The following is a 24429-nucleotide window of genomic DNA, read 5'->3' as shown; positions in this document are numbered from 1 at the left end:
CCACCAATCTGCTTTCTGTCTCTATGGATTTGCCTGTTCTGGGTATTTCATAGAAATGGAATCATCCAGTATGTGGCCTTTGGTGTCTGGGTTCTTTCGTTTAGCATAATGCTTTCAAGGTCTTGCCACATTGGATCAGTACTTCACTCCTTTTCATGGCTGAACACTCCATTGTATGAATACACCACATTTTGTTTATTCAAACGTTAATGGCATTTGGGTTGTTGCCATCTTTTGGCTATATTATGAAGAGCGCTGCTATGCACATTCGTATGCAAATTTGAACACCTGATTTCAATTCTTTCGGGTATATCCTTAGGAGTGGGAATGCTGGGTCATCTGGTATAACCATGTCTTTTGTGAGATGCTTTGTTCTTTCAGAAAGTAGTAGGGATGTGTATGTGGTCGTGTCCTGGTATTGTAAACCTGTGGTTGTGTCCTTATCATTCGCAAACTTAATTCAAAACTTCTGCTGCTTGGAAGCAGATCTCTACATCTAGAGTATGGAACCATTTACAATTTTTGTGGGGCACAAATATGAACAGAAAACAGTGTGAGATGAGCACAGAGGAGCAGATCCTTTCCCACCAGTGCAGGAGGCTGGCTGAGCTCAGCTCTGACTCAGCAGTTCTGGGGGTTTCTCTTCCCCTGGAGGATGCTGGGAACCATCGTGAAGGAATAATGTTTCTGTTTCTTCATTAAAAAAAGCCAAATGAGGCCCTGAATGTTACAAAACAAAACAATGGTTAATCTGTGATGTGTAGATCTATGCAGAAGACATACTTAACTCCCCACAGAAAAAGTAATTCCTTAGAAAATCAGGACTTAGGTGACTCAGAGAAGATCATTGATTATTGAGCAGCCGACCTGGACTAAACCTTCCAGTGTCCTCTTTCATTTTCACTAATCCTTAGGGCTTTAATCTGTAGCAATAAGTAACAGTTTAGAGCAGAAAGCAAGGATTACTAAATACTTTCTGCTTGTTAGGTGTTTTTCCCTTGGTATTAAACAATGGTTAACTAACATAAAAACTATTTTGCCAGTGGTGGCAAAGGGCGTTGGGAAGCCTTACTTTGAATATAACTTTTAGAAAAATTAAACTAAGTAAATAAGTGACTTGCCCAGTGGTTTGGAATGAGTCAATAACAGCTTTGAAAATCACTTAGCATGGCTTTTCTCCTGGAGTTTTAAATCCTAACCAGAGCACATGGGCTAGGTAATCAGAAAGCAAATCCAGCCCATACTATAGGATTTTATCAGCTTTCAGTAATATCACTTCTCCCACCCACCTAGGATTTATGACTCCTTCCTCCGTCCTGGAATATGATCTGGAGTGTTCTGAAAAACAGCTGGAGAAGCTCAACTAAGCTTATTTTAATTTACAAAAGATTTTTCTCCAATTTCATTACAGATTTTAGAAAAAAACTATACCAAGTATGGAAGTCACACCACCAGCATCTCTGAAATTCAGCACACCTGTAATTCAGAAAGCAAATATCACAGCCCTGGGTTAACTTGGGTAACTTACCCATTGTCCCACGGGCTACGTGTGCCTGTAAATGTGCTAAAACTAACAGGGGAAAATAACTTTTTTAATTTGGGGGTGAGGAAGATCTAAAATAAAATATTTTATTTAGCTAGGTTGGTTGGCCACAGGGTAATGGTCTAAAAAGGGTCACTTAATGCAATGGGTAGAAACTGTCTTTCCTTAAAGACTGCAAGCAAGTTGCTTTACATTTTTTTTGGTGAGATGCACTAACCATGGAGGGAAGAAAATCAATCTTCATATTCACCTGCTCAACCTTTAAGGTTGCTGATTTTCTCCATGGATGAAAGGGTGTGTTGCGTCCTTACTAGGGCCAGGCTACCGTTGTCGGATAGTGTGTGGACAACCAAGTCAAAGAACAAACGGGGAGCCTGACAGCATAGCGTCCTGCAAGTGCTACGCAGAGTCTTCGGCTAAAAGGAACAGGAAGTGCACATCAATTTATCTAACATTGCTTTAAATTAAAAAAAGAAAAAGCAGCCTTCAAATTACCAATGGGTTCATTTTAAAAGTCAGGTATTTGGAGTTTGGACATCTTTGCCCCATAATAGTATACTTGCAAGGGAAAAAGGGAGACATAATACTATGGAGACACTTTGTAACTTTAAAGTCATTCACTCATTCAACCAATACAAGCACACCTCAGAGACACCGCGGGTTTGGTTCCAGACCACCGCAATAAAGGGAATATCGCATTAAAGCGAGTCACGTGAATCGCTTGGTTTTCCAAGGCATATAAAAGTTATATTTACACTATAATCTCCTAACTATGCAATAGCATGTCTTAAAAAATGTACATAATTTAAAAATACTTTCTTGCTAAAAAAAGCTAACCATCACCTTAGCCTTCAGCAAGTCCTAGCAGTGACATCAAAGATCACTGATCACAGGTCACCGTAACAAATATAGTAGAGAAAAACGGAAATATTGCGAGAATTACCAACGTGTGACACAAAGTGAGGAAATGTTGTTGGAAAAAATGGCAGCAACAGACTTGCTCAACGCAGAGTTGCCACAAACCTTCAATTTGTAAAAAAACAAAACAAAACAAAACCCACAGTACCTGCAAAGCGCAGTAAAGTGAAGTACAATAAAACGAGGTCTGCCTATTTGCAATGGGCCAAGTTCTGTGCTGGGCATGGGGTTACAGCCCTGACATCTTCCTACTCACCTTCTCTCTCTCTCTCTCTTACGACACCCGGGGTGGCTGTTCCTCCCAGCTGGGGGTTCATGTGTCAAGACAGTCGGCTAACTGGTGACCCCTGGGGTTTAGCACTCAGGGCCGCCGTGTATGGCTGTTGTGAGCAAGTATGAGCTTCATAACAGAGAGTGTAATGGAGGTGGAAGCCATCAGGGTATCTGCAGCTGTGACAGCGATAAAAGAGGAAGGACCGGGGGTGGGAATCCCCACAAGGCTGAAAGCGGTGCGCGGGCAGCGGTGGAAAAGGAGAAGCCGAGGTAACTTGGCACACGGGAGATGGGGGGCACTCTCGGGGGCGGGCTCAGCATGCGTGGCTGGAGGTGGATGTCAACGGGGAAGTGGGGCAGGGAAATGATGACAGCAGTTGGGGGTCCTTAGAGCCTTTGGTTTGAGATGGGGATTTCAGAAGGTGGGCAGAGGCCAGGTCACAGAGGGCCTTGTAAATGTCTTACGCTGCTTAGGAGAAAATCCAAACTCTTGCCCTGGCTTACAGAACACGTCATAACGTCCAACCTCATTTCAGCCTTCCGGTCCCTTTGCTGACTCTGCTCCCAACGTGCTGTGCTTTTGTCCACAAACATGCTGGGCTCTGTCCTCCCTCTCCCTTCTACCTAGAATCACCTCCTTTTGCCCTTTATCACCAAGCACCCTAGAGAAGGTGGGACTAGCCTATCATTCTCTGTCTCTATCTCAGCACCTTGTTGTTGTTTTCCATCACAGCACTTTTCACAATTGGCAATTCCATATAACACATGTGTTTGCTTGTCTTCTGTCTCTCTCACTTGATCATCAATCCCACCACAGCAATTGCACATTTTCTATTGCATCCCTAATGCCTAGTGCCTGGCACTTTGCAGGTGCTCGACAAAGATTTGTTGAATAAATTAATAAGGGCATGAGTGATAAAGAGTTAATATCTGGCCCTTGTTCACACATCAAAACCCAATCACTCCCTACTGTAAACTTCATAAAATCTTTGTAACCAATTGACCTGAAGCTCATTACTAATTTTTCTGTGCTAAGAAGATGAACTTGGGAATCATTCTACAACTGATCTCAATGAAAGTTTTTAGAATCCAAATACGTACTAGAGTGGTCCAAGTCCCTGCACTGGGTCAAAGAGCCATGGGGTGGGCAGTTCTACAAAGGCCATAGCTTGTCCATGGCAATGTGACAATAAAGTAAAACAGCTGTTCGTACTGGGAAAACAGTTTGTTCTAAAAGACATTGTAGAGTGCTGTGATTCTAAACAGTTAAAGAAGAAAGGCCATCAATTAGCAGGCTTTGTTCTGTAATGCCTCGCTTTTTCCTTCCCTCCCTCCCTCCCTCTCTCCTTCCTTCCTTCCTTCCCTCTCTCCACCCATTATTTTGTCCCTCCATTCATTCATAAATTCATTCATTCACCAAGTGTCTTCAATGCTGTAGGTACTGTGCTAAATGCTGGGGAAAACTCTGGTGAACAAGCTTTCTGACCTCCAACAGCTGATAACCTAGACAAGAAAAGCAGGCAACAACAATTCAGAGTGCTAGCTGCTGAAGCAGAACATTTTCAGGGTGATAGAGCTGACTCTATCACCCTGACTCAGTCATTTGAGGGGAGGTGTGATTTTTCAAGGCCTTCTGAAAGGATGTGACATCTTGATTCAGGCCTGAAGGATGAGCAAGAGTCACTGATGTGAGGGAAGGTTCAGGGCAGCCACTTTGTGACACAGAGGTACCAGGGAGGAAAGAGAGTATTCTGGGTAAAGGGAAAAAAAGAGTATTTGCAAGAACTGGGAGACTTACTCCTTAAAGCAAAGAGATGCATAACGTACATACTCACAATTCAAGCTGGATGAAAAAACCCCTGCAGCTATAAGTAAATTCACAGTCAGATTATAATACTATCAATAAGTTTTTTACGATAGTAGTTTTCAAAAGAATTAAAAGGTCATGTATTTTTTTAAACTCAGTCTCGTGAGCATAATAATTCTAAAGTGAGTAAAACTGAGCAGTGAAAAGCTATTTGCCCAAAGTTGGCGGGTGATCTTAAAAGCCCAATATTGTGATACGTGGATAAGCTGAAGTGCTGGTCATCATCTGAATCCTCCATCAGGGGTCCACTGTACCAAAGAGAACTACCATTTGTGGAAGGCCTAAAATATACTAGGCACTGCACTGAATCCCTCACTTAATCTCACTTAATCCTCACTATGACATTCAGCAAAGCCTGCCATACAATTCCCATTTTGCAGATGAGCTAACTGGAGCCCAGAGATTTGAGGTCAATTTGCCAGAGCCACACACTGAATGGTCTTTTGTTTACAACACTCTGCTTTTAGGGCATAACAAATGGGACATGAATGTCTGGAAAGAGCCTTTTCCGCTTCTCTAATAATTTTTCTCTGCGTCTGAAAGTCCAGGCTCTATCTTACGATATCATGAATGAACACTGATGCTCCTTCCCCTGCACAGTCAACAGGCCCCTCAATGAACAAAAAAGGTCCTCTGAAGTACTCCACCAAGACTCCCCACCAACCTCATGGCTTAAGGTCTGATCGTCAACCAACTGGACCAAGAATTTCATCTTCGGAAGTGGGTGGAGGTAGTCACCAGTACAGAGAATTATACTTTGATGCCAACTCTGCTGAAACAGTCTGGCCAAGCCAATAAAAATAGAAGAATGCACCTTAGGTGCATGTCGACATGGGAAGCAGTGGAATATAAAGGTTCAGAGCGTGTGTTCCAGAGGTCAGGCTGCTGGGCTTCAAATCCCAGCCTTATTACCTAGTGATTCTGTGAACCTGGGTGAATTAAGCTAGCTAAGCCTCAAGCTACCTCAACTTTAAATGAGGATAAAAATTTAATTACGACATCAGAGAGTTATGGAAAGGTTAAATGAGGTCCTCCATATAAAAATATTCAACATAGTGCTTGACCCATAGCTTAATAAACAATGACATGTATTATTTTTATTATCATAGTATCAGGGCCACTGTATAACTCTAGAGGATGCCCCTCACATTGTAGCCTATGGGAATGGTACCCCTGGGGTTGTGCAGTGTACAACCTGTGTGACTGTGTATGACATCCCTGATGATCATGCTACTGTGGGTATGTGGAACTTGTGCTTCTCAAGGTGGACACTTGGATTATTTCTCATGAAGAGGAGGGTGCCATGTGCTATGTGCCTGGTGTGAAATACATCTTGCCAACAAACAGATGGGTTTTTAATAGTGTCCAAGGGGGAAGCAAAAAGGAAAAATGCACACTCAGAAAGCAAGCAACAGCTCTGAGTTAGTCGCAAAGAATGGCTAAGAAGAAGAAAACCTCCCATATGGGGTGGGGTGGGAGTCTCCAGCATCCGATTCACTGAGCTCTGAGACTGCCCTGGCATCTCACTGATGTCAGCTCAAGGTGTCACTAGATGAGGGGAAGAAAGTCAAGACATGTGCATGCACAAAGTGCATATCAGGTGAAATGGTAGCAGAGTTGAGTGGGTACAGAGGAGGTGAGAACCAGAATGGAGGTGAAGCCTGATTAAGGGGAGCCTGAAGGGTGCTGTACTATCAAGTGACCACCCAATGTACTGTTTAACAAGGACGCTTTTGATCATGGAAGTAGGGGCAATTAATAATTACACCAGGCCTACCCCATGTATAAACCAGGACCGCTGTAGGCAAATAGGACCAGGGGCAAATCTGAAGATGGTTGCCCAGCTGCTAGCAACATTCCCTCGAAGCCTTGTGGATGTGGGGACGTTTGAAGAGAGGACTACCAGCATGCTTTGCAAATCAGGAACAACGGGTTCTAATGGGGCTTCTCCCTCCCCCATCCAGCTGCCCTGCACCTCCCTCTGGCCAATGCAGTCTCATGTGAGGGCCTCCCACAGTCCTCCAACCTCCCTCACCACCCAGGTCCACTGGCCTCAAACTTTCCACTTCCGGTTCAGGCAGATGAGAAAGCATGTTGGCAGGAGGGCAACTATCTGATCCACTTTTCTTGCTGCTCCCCTCTGGTCAACTTCTAAATTTAGCCACAGGTCAGGCTATCTCACTAGGTCTCCTGTTCTTATACAGAGCTTGAGAGCAATACTTGAGGAAGGATTTAGAAAGATCGATCTGCATGGCACAGACAAAAGATGTAAATTTCTAGGCACATTTCAGATGATCAGAGAAGAAGATTTCCTCAGTGCATATTTGGCTAGGTTTCTAGTCTTTGGGATTCAGAAGGAATTGTCAATGGAGCTTGCAGTTTCCCAAATGGCACTAGCATTTTTAAAAGTTGGCTAAAGCATGAGCTGTCAGCTGAGACTCACTTCTGAACACTCTCTTGCTTTGTGCTCCTTGGAGCAGTCACACAGGGTTGAGTTTGGCATGACATGAAGATGGAGGGAGCAGGCAGTGGTAGGTCTGAAGCAAGAATTACAAAGAGAATCAAGTGGTAACACACAGGCAGAGAGGGATGAAGACACCTCTTCGTCCTTCTCTATCTGACTCTGTCAATCCCCAAACCACTCGATTATTTCTAATTTTCTCAGAACACCTTTGCACACTTACCATTATTCCCACTTGGCCAATGGCAAACTCACAGTTCAGAAAATAAAGCATCCTTGTTCTAAGTCACACAGCTGAAATGCGGCCGTGCTGGTATATGAACCACGTCTGTAAAATTCTACAGCCTCTGGGGGTTCCCAGTAACTTTTGTGGCTAAAGTACAATTAATTTGAAATGTAACTGCTTTAGCTATTCCTCCCTGCCACAGTCTGGTGGAAGTAAAAACAAAAAAACCCCCACCAAACTTTAGAAGGAAAATGAGCAAAAAAAAAAAAAAAATTGAGTAGACAGAGAGGGTGAGGTCCTAAAGAAAAGAGATGACTGAAAACAATGGAACTAATCCATCAGGAGGGTGAAGGAGAGGGAAGAACAGAGCTGGAAGGCTGAATACCTAAAAGGGTTAAGAATGCAGTTGTAAGAAAACAAACCCCATTTAAAACTGCATCAGAAAGAATAAAATACCTAGGAATAAATTTAACCAAGGAGGTGAGAGATCTGTACATCGAAAACTACAAGACACTGATAAAAGAAACTGAAGAAGACCGAAATAAATGGAAAGATCTTCTGTGCTCATAGACTGGAAGAATTAATATTGTTAAAAGGTCCATACTGAGGCTCCGGCTTTGGAGGTCAGATCCCAGGGAGAGCACTGGGGTTGGCTGCGTGAACACAGCCTGCAGGGGGCTAGTGCACCACAGCCAGCTGGGAGGGAGCCCAGGGAAAAGTCTGGACCTGCCTAAGAGACAAGAGACCAGGGTGCGTGAGGAGAGGGGATTCAGAGCACCGCCTAATCGAGCTCCAGAGACAGGCGCGAGCCGCGGCTACCAGCACGGACTCCAGAGATGGGCATGAGATGCTAAGGCTGCTGCTCCCGCCACCAAGAAGCCTGTGTGCGAGCACAGGTCACTCTCCACACCTCCCCTCCCGGGAGCCTGTGCAGCCGGCCCCTGCCAGGGTTCCGTGATCCAGGGACAACTTCCCCGGGAGAACGTACGGCGTGCCTCAGGCTGGTGCAACGTCACGCTGGCCTCTGCCGCCGCAGGCCCGACCCGCACTCCGTGCCCCTCCCTCCCCCCCGGCCTGAGTGAGACAGAGCCCCCGAATCAGCGGCTCCTTTAACCCTGTCCTGTCTGAGCGAAGAACAGACGCCCTCAGGCGACCTACACGCAGAGGCGGGGCCAAATCCAAAGCTGAACCCCAGGAGCTGTGCGAACAAAGAAGAGAAAGGGAAATCTCTCCCAGCAGCCTCAGGAGCAGCGGATTAAAGCTCCACAATCAACTTGATGTACCTGCATCTGTGGAATACCTGAATAGACAACGAATCATCCCAAATTGAGGAGGTGGACATTGGGAGCAACTGCAGACTTGGGGTCTGCTTTCTGCATCGAATTTGTTTCTGGTTTTATGTTTATCTTAGTTTAGTATTTAGAGCTTGTTATCACTGGTAGATTCCTTTATTGATTTGGTTGCTCTCTTCCTTTATATATGTATGTATATATATATATATATATATGTTTTTTCTCTTTTTTTGAGTGTGTATGTGTATGCTGCTTTGTGTGATTTTGCCTGTATAGCTTTGCTTTTACTATTTGTCCTAGGTTTCTGTCTGTCTCGTTTTTTTTGGTATACTTTTTAGCGCTTGTTATCATTGGTGGATTTGTTTTTTGGTTTGGTTGCCCTTTCCTTCCTTCCTTTCTTTTTTCTTTCTTTTCTTTTCCTTTCTTTCTTTCTTTTTCCTCTGTTTTATTACTTTAAAATTTTAATTTTACTATTTTTTTAATTTTAATAACTTTAATTAATTAATTAATTAATTAATTTCTCCCTTTTCTTCTGAGCAATGTGGCTGACAGGGTCTTCGTGCTCCGGCCAGGTGTCAGGCCTGTGCCTCTGAGGTGGGAGAGCCAAGTTCAGGACATAGGTCCTCCAGAGACCTCTTGGATCCACGTAATATCAAATGGTGAAAGCTCTCCCAGAGATCTCCATCTCAACGCTAAGACCCAGCTCCACTCAGCGACCAGCAAGCTACAGTGCTGGGCACCCTATGCCAAACAACTAGCAAGACAGGAACACAACCCCACCATTAGCAGAGAGGCTGCCTAAAATCATAATAAGGTCACAGACACCCCAAAACACACCACTGGACACAGTCCTGCCCACCAGAAACACAAGATCCAGCCTCATCCACCAGAACACAGGCATCAGTCCCCTCCTCCAGGAAGCCTACACAACCCACTAAACCAAAGGTACCCACTGGGGGCAGACAACAAAAACAACGGGAACTACAAACCTGCAGCCTGCAAAAAGGAGACCCCCAAACACAGTAAGTTAAGCAAAATGAGAAGACAGAGAAACACACAGCAGATGAAGGAGTAAGGTAAAAACCCACCAGACCAAACAAATGAAGAGGAAATAGGCAGTCTACCTGAAAAAGAATTCAGAGTAATGACAGTAAAGACGATCCAAAATTTTGGAAATAGAATGGAGAAAATACAAGAAACGTTTAACAAGGACCTAGAAGAACTAAAGAGCAAACAAACAACGATGAACAGCACAATAAATGAAATTAAAAATTCTCTAGAAGGAATCAATAGCAGAATAACTGAGGCAGATAAGTGAACTGGAAGATAAAATAGTGTAAATAACTACCACAGAGCAGAATAAAGAAAAAAGAACGAAGAGAATTGAGGACAGCCTCAGAGACCTCTGGGACAACATTAAACACACCAACATTCAAATTATAGGGGTCCCAGAAGAAGAAGAGAAAAAGAAAGGGACTGAGAAAATATTTGAAGAGATTATAGTTGAAAACTTCCCTAATATGGGAAAGGAAATAGTTAATCAAGACCAGGAAGTGCAGAGAGTCCCATACAGGATAAATCCAAGGAGAAACACGCCAAGACACATATTAATCAAACTATCAAAAATTAAATACAAAGAAAAAATATTAAAAGCAGCTAGGGAAAAACAAAAAATAACATAGAAGGGAATCTCCATAAGGTTAACAGTTGATCTTTCAGAAGAAACTCTGCAAGCCAGAAGGGAGTGGCAGGACATATTTAAAGGGATAAAAGGGAAAAACCTACAACAAAGATTACTCTACCCAGCAAGGATCTCATTCAGATTCAACGCAGAAATTAAAACCTTTACAGACAAGCAAAAGCTAAGAGAATTCAGCACTACCAAACCAGCTTTATAACAAATGCTAAAGGAACTTTTCTAGACAGGAAGCACAAGAGAAGGAAAAGACCTACAATAACAAACTCAAAACAATTAAGAAAATGGTAATAGGAACATACATACTGATAACTACCTTAAATGAAAATGGATTAAACGCTCCCACTAAAAGACACAGACTGGCTAAATGGATACAAAAACAAGACCCATATACATGCTGTCTACAAGAGACCCACTTCAGACCTAGGGACACATATAGACTGAAAGTGAGGGGATGGAAAACGATATTCCATGCAAGTGGAAATCACAGGAAAGCTGGAGTAGCAATTCTCATATCAGACAAAATAGACTTTAAAATAAAGACTATTAGAAGAGACAAAAAAGGACACTACATAATAATCAAGGGATTGATCCAAGAAGAAGATATAACAATTGTAAAGATTTAAGGACCCAACATAGGAGCACCTCAATACATAAGGCAAAGGCTAACAGCCATAAGGGGAAATCGACAGTAACACAATCACAGGAGGGATGTTAACACTCCACTTTCACCAATGGACAGATCATCCAAAATGAAAATAAATAAGGAAACACAAGCTTTAAATGATACATTAAACAAGATGCACTTAATTGATATTTACAGGACATCCCATCCAAAAACAACAGAATACACTTTCTTCTCAAGGGCTAATGCAAAATTCTCCAGGATAGATCATATCTTAAGAAAACTGAAATTGTATCAAGTATCTTTTCTGACCACAATACTATGAGACTAGATATCAACTACAGGAAAAGATCTGTAAAAAATACAAACACATGGAGGCTAAACAATACACTACTTAATAACCAAGAGATCACTGAAAAAATCAAAGAGGAAATGAAAAAATACCTAGAAACAAATAACAAGGAAAACACGACAACCTAAAACCCATGGGATGCAGCAAAAGCAGTTCTAAGAGGGAAGTTTATAGCAACACAATCCTACCTCAGGAAACAAGAAACATCTCAAATAAACAACCTACCCTTACACCTAAAGCAATTAGAGAAAGAAGAACAAAAACACGCCAAAGTTAGCAGAAGGAAAGAAATCATAAATATCAGATCAGAAATAAATGAAAAAGAAATGAAGGAAACAATAGCAAAGATCAATAAAACTAAAAGCTGGTTCTTTGAGAAGGTAAACAAAATTGATAAACCATTAGCCAGACTCACCAAGAAAAAACGGGAGAAGACTCATATCAATAGAATTAGAAATTAAAAAGGAGAAGTAACAACAGACACTGCAGAAATACAAAGGATCATGAGAGGTTACTACAAGTAACTATATGCCAATAAAATGGACAGCCACGAAGAAATGGACAAATTATTAGAAAAGCACAACCTTCCAAGACAGAACCAGGAAGAAATAGAAAATATAAGCAGACCAAACAGAAGCACTGAAATTGAGACTGTGATTAAAAATCTTCCAACAGGGCTTCCCTGGTGGCGCAATGGTTGAGAGTCCGCCTGCCAATGCAGGGGACACAGGTTCGTGCCCCGGTCTTGGAAGATCCCACAGGCCGTGGAGCGGCTAGGCCCGTGAGTCATGGCTGCTGAGCCTGCGCGTCCAGAGCCTGCGCGTCCTGAGCCTGTGCTCCGCAACGAGAGAGGCCACAACAGTGAGAGGCCCGCGTACCACAAAAAAAAAAAAAAAAAAATCTTCCAACAAACAAAAGCCCAGGACCAGATGGCTTCACAGGCGAATTCTATCAAACATTTAGAGAAGAGCTAATACCTATCCTTCTGAAACTCTTCCAAAATATTGCAGAGGGAGGAACACTCCCAAACTCAAACTACGAGGCCACCATCACCCTGATTCCAAAACCAGACAAAGATGTCACAAAGAAAGAAGACTACAGGCCAATATCACTGATGAACAGAGATGCAAAACTCCTCAACAAAATTCTAGCAAACAGAATCCAACAGCACATTAAAAGGATCATACACCATGATCAAGTGGGGTTTACCCCAGGAATGCAAGGATTCTTCAGTATACGCAAATCAATCAATGTGATAAACCATATTAACAAACTGAAGGAGAAAAACCATATGATCATCTCAATAGATGCAGAAAAAACTTTTGAAAAAATTCAAACCCATTTATGATAAAAACCTTCCAGAAAGTAGGCATAGACGGAACTTACCTCAACAAATAAAGGCCATATATGACAAACCCACAGCCAACATCGTTCTCAATGGTGAAAAAACTGAAACCATTTCCTCTAAGATCAGGAGCAAGACAAGGTTGTCCATACTCACCACTATTATTCATCATAGTTTTGGAAGTTTTAGAGACAGCAATCAGAGAAGAAAAAGAAATAAAAGGAATCCAAATTGGAAAAGAAGTAAAGCTGTCACTGTTGGCAGATGACATGATACTATACATAGAGAATCCTAAAGATGCTACCAGAAAACTACTAGAGCTAATCAGTGAATGTGGTAAAGTAGCAGGATATAAAATTAATGCACAGAAATCTCTTCCTATATACTAATGATGAAAGATCTGAAAGAGAAATTAAGGAAACTCTCCCATTTACCACTGCACCAAAAAGAATAAAATACCTAGGAATAAACTGACCTAAGGAGACAAAAGACCTGTACGCAGAAAACTACAAGACACTGATGAAAGAAATTAAAGATGGTACAAACAGACGGAGATATATATGATGTTCTGGGATTGGAAAAATCAACATTGTGAAAATGACTATACTTCCCAAAGCAATTTACAGATTCAATGTAATCCCTATCAAACTACCAATGGCATTCTTCACAGAACTAGAACGAAAAATATCACAATTTGTATGGAAACACAAAAGACCCCGAATAGCCAAAGCAATCTTGAGAAAGAAAAACGGAGCTGGAGGAATCAGGCTCCTTGACTTCAGACTATACTACAAAGCTACAGTAATCAAGAAAGTATGGTACTGGCACAAAAACAGAAATATAGATCAATGGAACAGGATAGAAAGCCCAGAGAGAAACCCACGCACATATGGTCACCTTATTTTTGATAAAGAAGGCAAGGATATACAATGGAGAAAAGACAGCCTCTTCAATGTGGTGCTGGGAGAAGTGGACAGCTACATATGAAAGAATGAAATTAGGACACTCACTAACACCATACACAAAAATAAACTCAAAATGGATTAAAGACTTAAAGTAAGGCCAGACACTATAAAACTCTTAGAGGAAAACAGGCAGAACGCTCTATGACACAAATCACAGCAAGATCCTTTTTGACCCACCTCCTAGAGAATGGAAATGAAAACAAAAATAAACAAATGGGACCTAATGGAACTTAAATGCTTTTGCACAGCAAAGGAAACCATAAACAAGACAAAAAGACACCCCTCAGAATGGGAGAAAATATTTGCAAATGAAGCAACTGACAAAGGATTCCAAAATTTACAAGCAGCCCATGCAGTTCAATATCAAAAAAACAAACAACCAATCCAAAAATGGGCAGAAGACCTAAACAGACATTTCTCCAAAGAAGATATATGGATTGCCAACAAACACATGAGAGAATGCTCAACATCACTAATCATTAGAGAAACACAAATCAAAACCACAATGAGGTATCACCTCACACCAGCCAGAAGGGCCATCATCAAAAAATCTACAAAGAATAAATGCTGGAGAGGGTGTGGAGAAAAGGGAACCCTCTTGCACTGTTGGTGGGAATGTAAATTGATACAGCCACTATGGAGAACAGTATGGAGGTTCCTTAAAAACCTAAAAATAGAACTGCCATACGACCCAGCAATCCCACTACTGGGCATATACCCTGAGAAAACCATAATTCTAAAAGAGTCATGTACCACAATGTTCACTGCAGCTCTATTTACAATAGCCAAGACAAGGAAGCAACCTAAGTGTCCATCGACTGATGAATGGATAAACAAGATGTGGCACATATATACAATGGAATATTACTCAGCCATAAAAAGAAACGAGGGCTTCCCTGGTGGCGCAGTGGTTGACAGTCTGCCTGCTGATGCAGCGGACACGGGTTCGTGCCCCGGTCCAGAAAGATCCCATATGCTGCAGAGTAGCTGGGCCCATGAGCCATGGCCACTGAGCCTGCACATCCGGAGCCTGTGCTCCACAACTGGAGAGGCCACAACAGTGGCCCACGTACCGCAAAAAAAAGAAACGAAACTGAGTTATTTGTAGTGAGGTGGATGGACCGAGACAGAGTGAAGTAAGTCAGGAAGAGAAAAACAAATACCATGTGCTAACACATACATATGGAATCTAAAAAAAAAAAAAAAAAGGTTCTGAAGAACCAAGGGGCAGGACAGGAATAAGGACGCAGACGTAGAGAATGGACTTGAGGATACAGGGAGGGGGAAGGGTAAGCTGGGATGAAGTGAGAGAGTGGCATGGACAGATATACACTACCAAATGTAAAATAGATAGCTAGTGGGAAGCAGCCGCAAAGCACAGGCAGATCAGCCCGGTGCTTTGTGACCACTTAGAGGGGTGGGATAGGGAGGGTGGGAGGGAGGGAGATGCAAGAGGGAGGAGATATGGGGATATATGTATACGTATTGCTAATTCATTTTCTTATAAAGCAGAAACTAACACACCATTGTAAGGCAATTATACTCCAATAAAGATGTTAAAAAAAAAGGAAAAAAGAAAAAAAAATTGCATTATCTTTCATATGTAGCTTTAACCTATTTAATTAGAGTCCTAATTTACTTTTTTTAAGGGGGGGAAAAACACACACACACACACACACACACACACACACGGTCCATACTACCCAAAGCACCACATGCAAAAGAATGAAACTGGACTCCAATCTTACACCATACCCCAAATTAACTCAAAATGGATTAAAGACTTGAATGTAAGACCTGACCACAAAAGTCCTATACATAGGGGCAAGCTGCTTGACATCAGTCTTGGCAATGAGTTTTTGGATCTGACACCAAACCAAAGGCAGCAAAATCAAAAATAAACAAGTCGTACTACATCAAACTAAAAATGGGCAAAGGACCTGAATAGCCATTTCTCAAAAAAAAAAACCATACAAATGGCCAACAGATATATATGAAAAAGTGCTCAACATCACTAATCATCAGGGGAATGTAAATCAAAACCACAACGAGATATCACCTCACACCTGTTGGAATGACTATTACCAAAAAGACAAGAAACAACAAATGTTAGCAAGATCCTTGCTAACAGAACACTTATGTACTGTTGGTGGGGATATAAGTCGGTGCAGCCACTCTGGAAAACAGTCTGGAGGCTCCTCCAAAAACTTAAAAATAGAACTACCATACGATCTAGCAATTCCACTTCTGGGTGTTTACCTGAAGGAAATAAAATCACTAACTCGAAAAGATATACTCACCCCCATGTTCACGCAGCATTATTTACAATAGCCACAATACGGAAACATCCTAAGTGTCCAATGATGGATGAATGGATAAAGAAAATGTGATAGAAAGAAAAAAAGAATATATGAATATAATTCAGCCATTAAAAAGAAGGAAATCCTGCCATCTGTGACAACACGGTTGAACCCTGAGGGCATTATGCTAAGTGACATAAATAGACAAATACTGTAGGTCTCATTTATATGTGGAATAATCTGAAAACAAAACAAAACAAAACAAACTCAGAACAGATTGCTGGCTGCCAGAGGTGGGGGGAAGGCACAGAGTACGTGAACAGGTAAAGGTGGTCAAAAGGTACAAACTTCCAGTAGTAAGAGAAATAAATCCTAGGGATGTAATGTACAGCATGGTGACTACAGTTAACAATACTGTACATTAAACTTGGAAGCTGCGAAGAGAGTAGATCTTAAAAGTTCTCATCACAAGAAAAAAAAATTGTAACTCTGTGAGGTGATCAAAGGTAACTGTGACATAGTTGTTAATACTAAGTACACTTACTGTAGTAATCATTTTGTAATATACACATATGTCAAATCACCAGGTTTTCACTTAAACTTAATACAGCATTATATGTCAATTATATCTCAATAAAAACAGGGGGAAAAGTGGCAACGCCGTTAGCATTTGCATAAAAAAAAGGAAAAAGAAAGCAGTTGCAATATCTCATAATGGTTTAAGAGACTTAACTTAGGATCAAGCCTTGCTTCTTCCACCTACTAGGTGTATAACGTTTGAACAAATGACATTGGCCCTCCAAACCTCAGTTTCCTTGATTGCAAAATGGGATAATAATAATACCCACTTTGTCTTTTTAAACCACTTAGTGGTTAAAAAGATTAAGTGAGGTGATGAACGTAAAGCACTTAGCCCAGTGCCGGGTACTGTCACGCCTGTCCTGAAAACCATTCCCGTTGGGAAACTCCTGTCTTACTATGCCTGTCTCTGAACCTTTTACAACTTGTACTTTGTTTCATTCCAATGCCAGTAGATACGGTTTTGCTTTTTAATATCCTTTCCCCCCCTTTTCTACAAATCAATCTTCTGTACTGGAAACAGAGGTTCCCTCCTACTAATGTCCTATCCTTGCTGGCCAGGCCATTCCCCAGGGACACTTAGTGTTTTCTTTAACTAGACATTAACCTGGGGCAGGAGAAAAACAAGTCTATTTCTGCATCAATGGAGCAGTTCTTCAGATGCCCTCAGGTTTTCAAATGCTGGAAATCCTTCGCTCATTAATCAGGGTTTCAAATGAATGCCTGTCTTCTAGCTGATGGCCAAAGCTGTGGAAGGAGGAAAAAACCCAGAGTAGGTCCTACCTAGAGTCTGCCCCTAGTGGCTGTCTGAACTCATCCAGAATGACCACGTCTGAATATACATATTTAAAATATTTCTTCCATCTCCCCCTCCTTCTGGGAAAGTTATCTTTACGCATTTGGCTCAAGGCCTGTTCAAGTTTTTCTGGAGGCAGCCAGATTTGAAACACTCAAGAACACAGATGTCGGAACGGCAGAAAAAGGAGGAGCTCTCCCACCATTGCTGGAGTGAACTGTTGGCCGTCTGACAGCAAACCTTTTGGGAAAGAGCCAGCCTTGTCACCATGCTGGAGGGCTTCATGGGGGAACGGATGTGATGATAGCAAAGGGGTTGAGCGAAACACTGGCAGGTGCCCACTTCCTGGCTCTACTTACTTCTTGCCATTCATCTGCCCTCCAAGCGTAGAGTGGACACAGCGGGGCTTGGCAGGCGCGCTCTGACTCCGGTCTAGTGTATGGGTTGCACTCGGTCTCTCCGGCTATTTTGTGTGTTCCCAGCTGACAGCCCACATTTCTCCGCCGCACTCCTTGGCCACAGGACACTGAGCACTAAAAGGACAAGAGCGCGTAAGTGGGAGCTTCGGGTCATTTGGGGGAGGGAGTGATCATCGGGGTGGAGAGGGTCACAGATCTGGGGACCGCATTCCTAATCCAATGACCCTCACAGCTATCACAAGGCTTTCTAATTTCCAGTGAAAGGGACCCAAGAGAATGTCTTAAATCTGCAAACTCACTGCCTATCAAAGGCGGTTGAGTGAGGAAGAGACTCAAGTTAGGGGGAAATCTTTCAGGTTAACCGAACTTTTGGACAGTGGAATAGGCTAGGGGAGATCATTCCGAGACATTCAGTACAACCTAGAAGTAGTGCTGCCACGTGAAATGAAAATCCCAAATGATTTCTATCCTGGAAGGTTGAAGGGTCTTGAAAATTGGAGATACAGTTCTGTACAAGAGAATTTCTTGGCAGATGCAAAATATAACTCAAGGAGAGTAAATCACTGAAGCTTTTAGGGCCTTATAAATAGAATTTGTTTCTTCCCTCTCTTCTTCTTCTTGCTCCTATTCCTAGAGATAGGGAATTTTTTTTTTAACTATGGAATTCGTTAAAGTATTTGTATCTATTTACAACCTCGGATGAATATACAAAAAATAAAAGCTGACCAAAAAAAAAAAAATTTCCTTGGGTGTTGTGTTTTCAGTCCGAGAAAAATACTGTTAATCAGGCTGAAACGTTTTGTTGACCAAGCTGTACAGCACCCTATTAGTCTGTAATTAACTTTCCTCTAAATTAATTTTTTTAATGGTTTCCTCATTGCTGGGTTTCATAATCTCACTTATGGTCAGGCCAAGAATTACTGTCTTTATTAAGCTTTTGACATTCAGAAACTAAAGGCAACATCTGACTGGAAAGAACAGCCTATTACTTCACTTGGCTATTAAAAACTGTTTCCAAGTTTTTGTGATAGCTCAGCTGCCATTCATTTGTCTAACTGAGAAAACAAGCTTAACATACACTAAAGCCATATTCCTAAGAGGACGGTCTTGGTAAAGAATAGAACCACGCTTTTAAATTAGACAAAAATTCTTGTCCAATTAACCTGCAGCAGGAGTCATCCTTCTCTGAGGCTAATGGGAATTTACTAACAAGAAGCACACCCTAATGAATTCTGCTGCATAATATTATTTCCGTTTCAGATTCTAAGAAAATAGGTGGTAGTTTTTAGAAGGCATCTTGGGAAATAATATCATTTCAGATGAGTCTATGCCAGGCAGGAGCTTAAATGTTCACATCAAAGCTAGCTGAAGAGAAGGAAATATTTTGGAGCAGCACAGCTACTATTGTTTGGGTTTAATTGTATTAATTGGATTGAATGAGTTTGTGACCCACAAGGAACCAGACTTTTCACGTCATTATGTTCTTGGTGGAATGAGAGGGTGCCTGATTGCCTTGTGTACAGAGGATGGCCATTTCATACTTATGGGAGCTACGTGTATATTTCCCATTGATTACACAGGAAATGGATGAACTGCAACATAGGAGAGTTAGCACATGAATGACAGAAATCATCAGCAGCCACTGACAATAAACAACAACCAAAATACCCTTTGGCTATTTGAATTTGGGGTCTTAAAAAAATCAAACAGTACCCTTCCGGAACAATGTATCCAAATGGAAACACAAGGAAAAAATGAGAACAATTAAGTAAACAAATTTGAGTTTGGCATAGAGCTAATACATATTCAAAATCTCCTAACGCTTTAATAAGGTAAAGAAAAAGGAAAAAAACGTTAAAGGCTTTCAGGGTGTTTACTATTCCGGCTCTAAGTAAATGAAACTTCTTTTTTGTTACTGAGTAAATTATTACTTACTGTTCAGCAAAGGCAAGGTATTAAGAGCCATAAGCAACCTGTATTTTAAAAATTATTTCTACAATGTTCGATATTTTTTCAAAAGATAAAGGAAGTCTCAGTGATACAGTATGTCACTGTGCCTTCCGATTTCATAGTGTCAAAGCTAGCCCTGAATTAACACATTCAAAAGTTTCGACAGGACTTATATGCACAGTAAGGTGTAAGCCCTGCCTCTGTGAATACTGCATCCATGGTAATCTTTGTTCAAAATGAAGCATACTGCATCAGAGTTAGTTCTCCGCGTTTAACTTTTCTTCCTGTGCTGTCTCAGGGGAGGCAACATTTTGCATACAGAGACAGCCAGGCTTGCTTGGTGAATTCTGAGAGATTTGTGCGGAAGCCCCATGAATAAAACAGCATCAAAAAGACCTCTGCATGACCCTGGAGGTGCTGATGGTGGTGGTGTATGCACGTGTGCGTGCTTAATTCTTCTTGTTTTATTTAGTCCACCTTTAAGTTATTCTGCAGAATAAAGAGGTTGAGCGGTGTCTATTAACATGTCCCCCTCCTCTGTCCCATCTGTCATTTCTGCATGGCAGTCTATTTGTGCCGGTTTGAAAGTAGATGTTTTTAGTTCCAAACTACTGAGCTGGGAGCTGTGTTTCACCTCTCTGTACTCCCTACTGTGCAATGCTAGTATGCAGAACTCACCGATTTAAAGGGGAAACGATGCTTATTTCCACAGATAAAAAGAATCTCTATGGAACTTCTGATGTTTAGGGAATTGTAGTATACACTTGAAAACCTGGAAAGAATTTTACATACTTCTTTCCAGTACAACTATTGCAACCATGGCAGTGACATTATTTAAAAGGAGGGATTAGTTTGAAAAATAACTATATGAACCAACTTTAATAAATAATAACTGGTAACGACAATAGCAAACTTAGTAAGCATTTACTAGCCGAGGCTCTATTCTAGGGTTTCTCAACCTAATAATTCATTTTTGTTGGGGGTGTCCTGTGCATTGTAGAAAGTTTAGGAGCATCCCTGGACTAGACTACCCTAGTACATGTCAGTTGCATTTCCCCTCCTCTGCCAAAGTGAGATAACCAAAACTGTCTCTAGACACTGCCAGACGTCCCAAGAGATACAGAATCACTGCCAGTTGAGACCTTAGTTCTATGCTAAGCATCTTGCATAAACTATCTTTCATACTTCCTAGTAAACCTTTTAAGTAGATACTCCACAAATAAATAAAGCAAAGAACAGAGATAATCACCCTAACTCAAGCAAAAACAAAAACAGAAAATAGTCCAAGTAAATTCTATCCTAGGCAATAAACCAGAGCTACCGTGGATTAAAATTTGGCTTCCAGTTTAAAATATGGTGCTAATATTATGCAGGCTCTTGTACATCAGCAAGAGTGTGGGTGAAAAGCCTGTATTCAAACAATTCAACATCAATGCTTGCAGTTCCAATACAAAGTAACAAGAAAGCACAAATCGCCAAGGCAACTCTAGTTCTCATCACTGACCATGTGCATATGGCTTCCCTGACTTCTCAAAGGACACAGGCTACACATTTGCCAGGTTTCTCCATTAGACACTTGCAGAATACTTCAGAATCAGACACCACAACCAAGGCGCTCTCATTGTAATTACAAGAAAAATCCCAACCAAAAATGGCTGGTAGGTTCATAATGCAATCTGCCAGTTACCATTTTGGCATGAGCACTGAAGAGCTTTTAAAAATTAGGTATTTCTCTGAATTTAAGACACCACTGATACCAAGACACAGTATTACATTTTGTATCACTCAGAAAGAGAACAAGAGCAACTAATTAAATCACGGCCTTCCATTGGTTGTTAGCCCCATCCTGACCACAGAAATGTTAAAATATGAAAAAAACAGGCATCTCAGGATTGAATGAATTCATGATTGATAAATGATGATAAAGTATAAAGTGTTACTTTCATTCTACTCTGATGATTTATTGTTTAGTCCTAATCTTCATTTGTTTGAAAAGCCTTTCTATAGGAACAGGACACATTAAAAATTTTTTATTCTGGAATGCTATTTTTTTTTTTTTTTTTTGTGGTACGCGGGCCTCTCACTGTTGTGGCCTCTCACTGTTGCGGCCTCTCCCGTTGCGGAGCACAGGCTCCGGACGCGCAGGCTCAGCGGCCATGGCTCACGGGCCTAGCCGCTCCGCGGCACGTGGGAATCTTCCCAGACCGGGGAACGAACCCGTGTCCCCTGCGTCGGCAGGCGGACTCTCAACCACTGCGCCACCACGGAAGCCCCAATGCTTTTGAATCATGTGACTACAAAGCCTTCACATTTATCAAGCTGAATCAAGAAATGGATGCTGATTGTGTCTGAAAATTTCATCCCTCAGCTCTTTATCAAAATCATGTAAACAAACTGAACATGACCTTTTGAAAAAAAAAATGCTTTCAAACTTTATTGAGGATGTTTTCCAATAAAAGCTATTCTTTTTTTGGAAAAATTTCCTTGACACATTCCAGATTTTCAAAAGATGTAAAAGTGAAACATCCCGCTTTAAACCTCAAAACACCAATTCTGAGGGAGAGACAAAGAAGAGTAGCAAGGCTATACTAGTTTCCTATCCCAATATCCTATATGCCTTGTTATCGTCACACATTTTGACATGATGAGAAATTGCAATAATTATTCTCCCTACCTTGAAGAAGAGATGACTAGAATATAGCTACCAGCAGAAAACAGAACGACCAGATATAAAACTTTCTAAACATTGTTGCAAATGAATAATCGTTATTCTTGCTTTATATTACTGCCTTAGGGATATTTCTGTTTACTATGGGATCATTAGTAAACCAATAACCTTTAATCATGCAGACTGTCTTTCTCCATCAAACTCTGGGTCTGATTATTTTCAGGTATGCTTCTAAATTGCAAATTGGATTTTACCCATGCAGCATCTTGTCTTGCCTGCTTTTATAATTCATTTCTATAAATCAAATCAGAGCATTAGAAAGTTGGCCACAGATCATTACATAACTGTGTTTACTTGCATTTTCCACAAAGGTAACTAGACTTTTCTAAGCAATCCTTTTGAACAGGTGTGGGTCTTTTCTGGGGAGGGATTCCGATAATCCTATTACCTTATGTTTGAAAAAACCCCAAGGGTTCACACCTAATCATCCCAGCTTTGTGAACAATTTTAGACTTCCCATCAAGATCACAGGATACTAGAGTAAAACTCACTCTGTGTTTACCAATAAAGAGTGAAAGATTCTTTTAATCATCCTTTTATTGAATGAATTGGCCTTTATATAATGAATACCATTTACATACTCTCAACTTAATATTCAGGACAAGATGCAAATAGTTATGTCCAAGGGACATAAAGAAAAGTAACAGAGCATGAAAGTGTGCAAGAGGACAAGCTAATTAGTGTGGTATCTTAAATAATGTTAGCTGTAGGCTTTTACATGCATTGAATAGCTCCCAAAATAAAAAGGGTTGGAAGTTACAGATGACAGTAGTCACTTAAGACAAACCATTAAGGATGACCAGTATGAAATACTGCCTAGAAATCTGGTCCCTTAAGGAAGCCAGAGGAGGAGCTAGCTCTGGCTGGGCACAGATGCTTTGATGGTTAAAACAAAAATAAAAACAAAACATGATCACCATGATAAGAGCATTGAGAGGGATGAGGCTCCCCTGCTGGGGAATGATGCAGGCCATGTTTTATTTCTCTGTGAAGAGAATGAGACTGTGAGGTTTGGGAGACGATGATGGCAGCTCAGGGCATTTAAGGAAAATTCACGTTTCTAGAGGAATTTTCTATTAGTCATGTTCAAATGCAGGATTCTCAATTCCTCCTCATGCTAACACACCTGTGCAAAGCTTCTTTGGGGTATCAGGAATCAAGAACCAGGCCCTGAAAGCATCAATTCTAGAGGCTGCTAACCTTGAACCTAGTTTTCTATTGATTCTCCGGAGTACCTTCATACATCTCCACTGCATAGGAGAGCTACAAATTCAGTAAAACCTTCCTGAATCAGATTAATGGAGAGAAAGAACACACTGAATACAGAATATGTGAAAAGAAATCGGGCCTTATTACTTTTAAGTAAGCACCTCAACCAAGCTGAGGAAATGGACAAGTGTGGAGTGACAAGATCTACTTTAAGGGCCACATATGAGTGACTTCTGTTCACCCCTCAATTGTTTATAGGTAAACAGAAGCTTCTCAAGTTCCCTCCTGAATTCAATAGGGAAACTCTCCCACCCAGTTCCTGACTAGGTTACCAAAGGTTTAGAATTAGTAGAGTCTAACTGTAGTCAGTTTCTTGGGTACTTCCTCTCCTTCCCCACTGGATATACACACATCGCACTCATCCAAGTAAAAAAAATATTACTTTTGAGATCTTATTAGATTTAAGACCCCAGAGCTAGGTACATGGCATTCATTACTGCTTTAAATCCTCATGAAGTCAGCTCGCCAAGGTCAAACAAATCACCCAAGGTTGCAGAGCTAGGAAATGACAGAGAACTTCCCCATCTGTCCCCCACCTCTTTTGCATACAAGCTAACAGGCAGAGAAGTATTCTCGAATACTTTATATTGACAGCCTTTTCTTTAAGAACCTCAAAGGTAAATTCAGACTCAATTCCTGCCAGGTAACATAGTCAACCTTACTAGAATCTGAATTAGTGGTTTTTTAAGTGGTCAATAGTAATAAAAATGCCATCAGCGAAGGATTGAGGGGCTACTCCGTCCTAGACAGCTGACATCTACATCTACCACCGCTTGGAATTAATCGTCGCAACCCTCACAACTGTCCTATTGTAGATGGTATCCA

The 24429-nt window shown here is 41.3% G+C and overlaps 1 protein-coding gene across 2 annotated transcripts in view; it reads right to left on the bottom strand.

Annotated features, from left to right (window-relative positions):
• Positions 1 to 24429, bottom strand: part of ADAMTS9 (ADAM metallopeptidase with thrombospondin type 1 motif 9) — a 169754-nt gene that overhangs the window by 29386 nt on the left and 115939 nt on the right. For both annotated transcript variants that reach the window (XM_065886320.1, XM_065886321.1), the window contains one exon: positions 17598 to 17771. In XM_065886320.1, coding sequence (XP_065742392.1) covers positions 17598 to 17771 — 174 coding nt within the window. The remainder of the gene's footprint in view (positions 1 to 17597; positions 17772 to 24429) is intronic.

Source organism: Phocoena phocoena, chromosome 10 (assembly GCF_963924675.1).
Source record: "Phocoena phocoena chromosome 10, mPhoPho1.1, whole genome shotgun sequence".
Lineage (NCBI taxonomy): Eukaryota > Metazoa > Chordata > Mammalia > Artiodactyla > Phocoenidae > Phocoena > Phocoena phocoena.
Note: the sequence above shows the minus strand (reverse complement) of the source record. Positions and strands in the feature narration are given on the sequence as shown.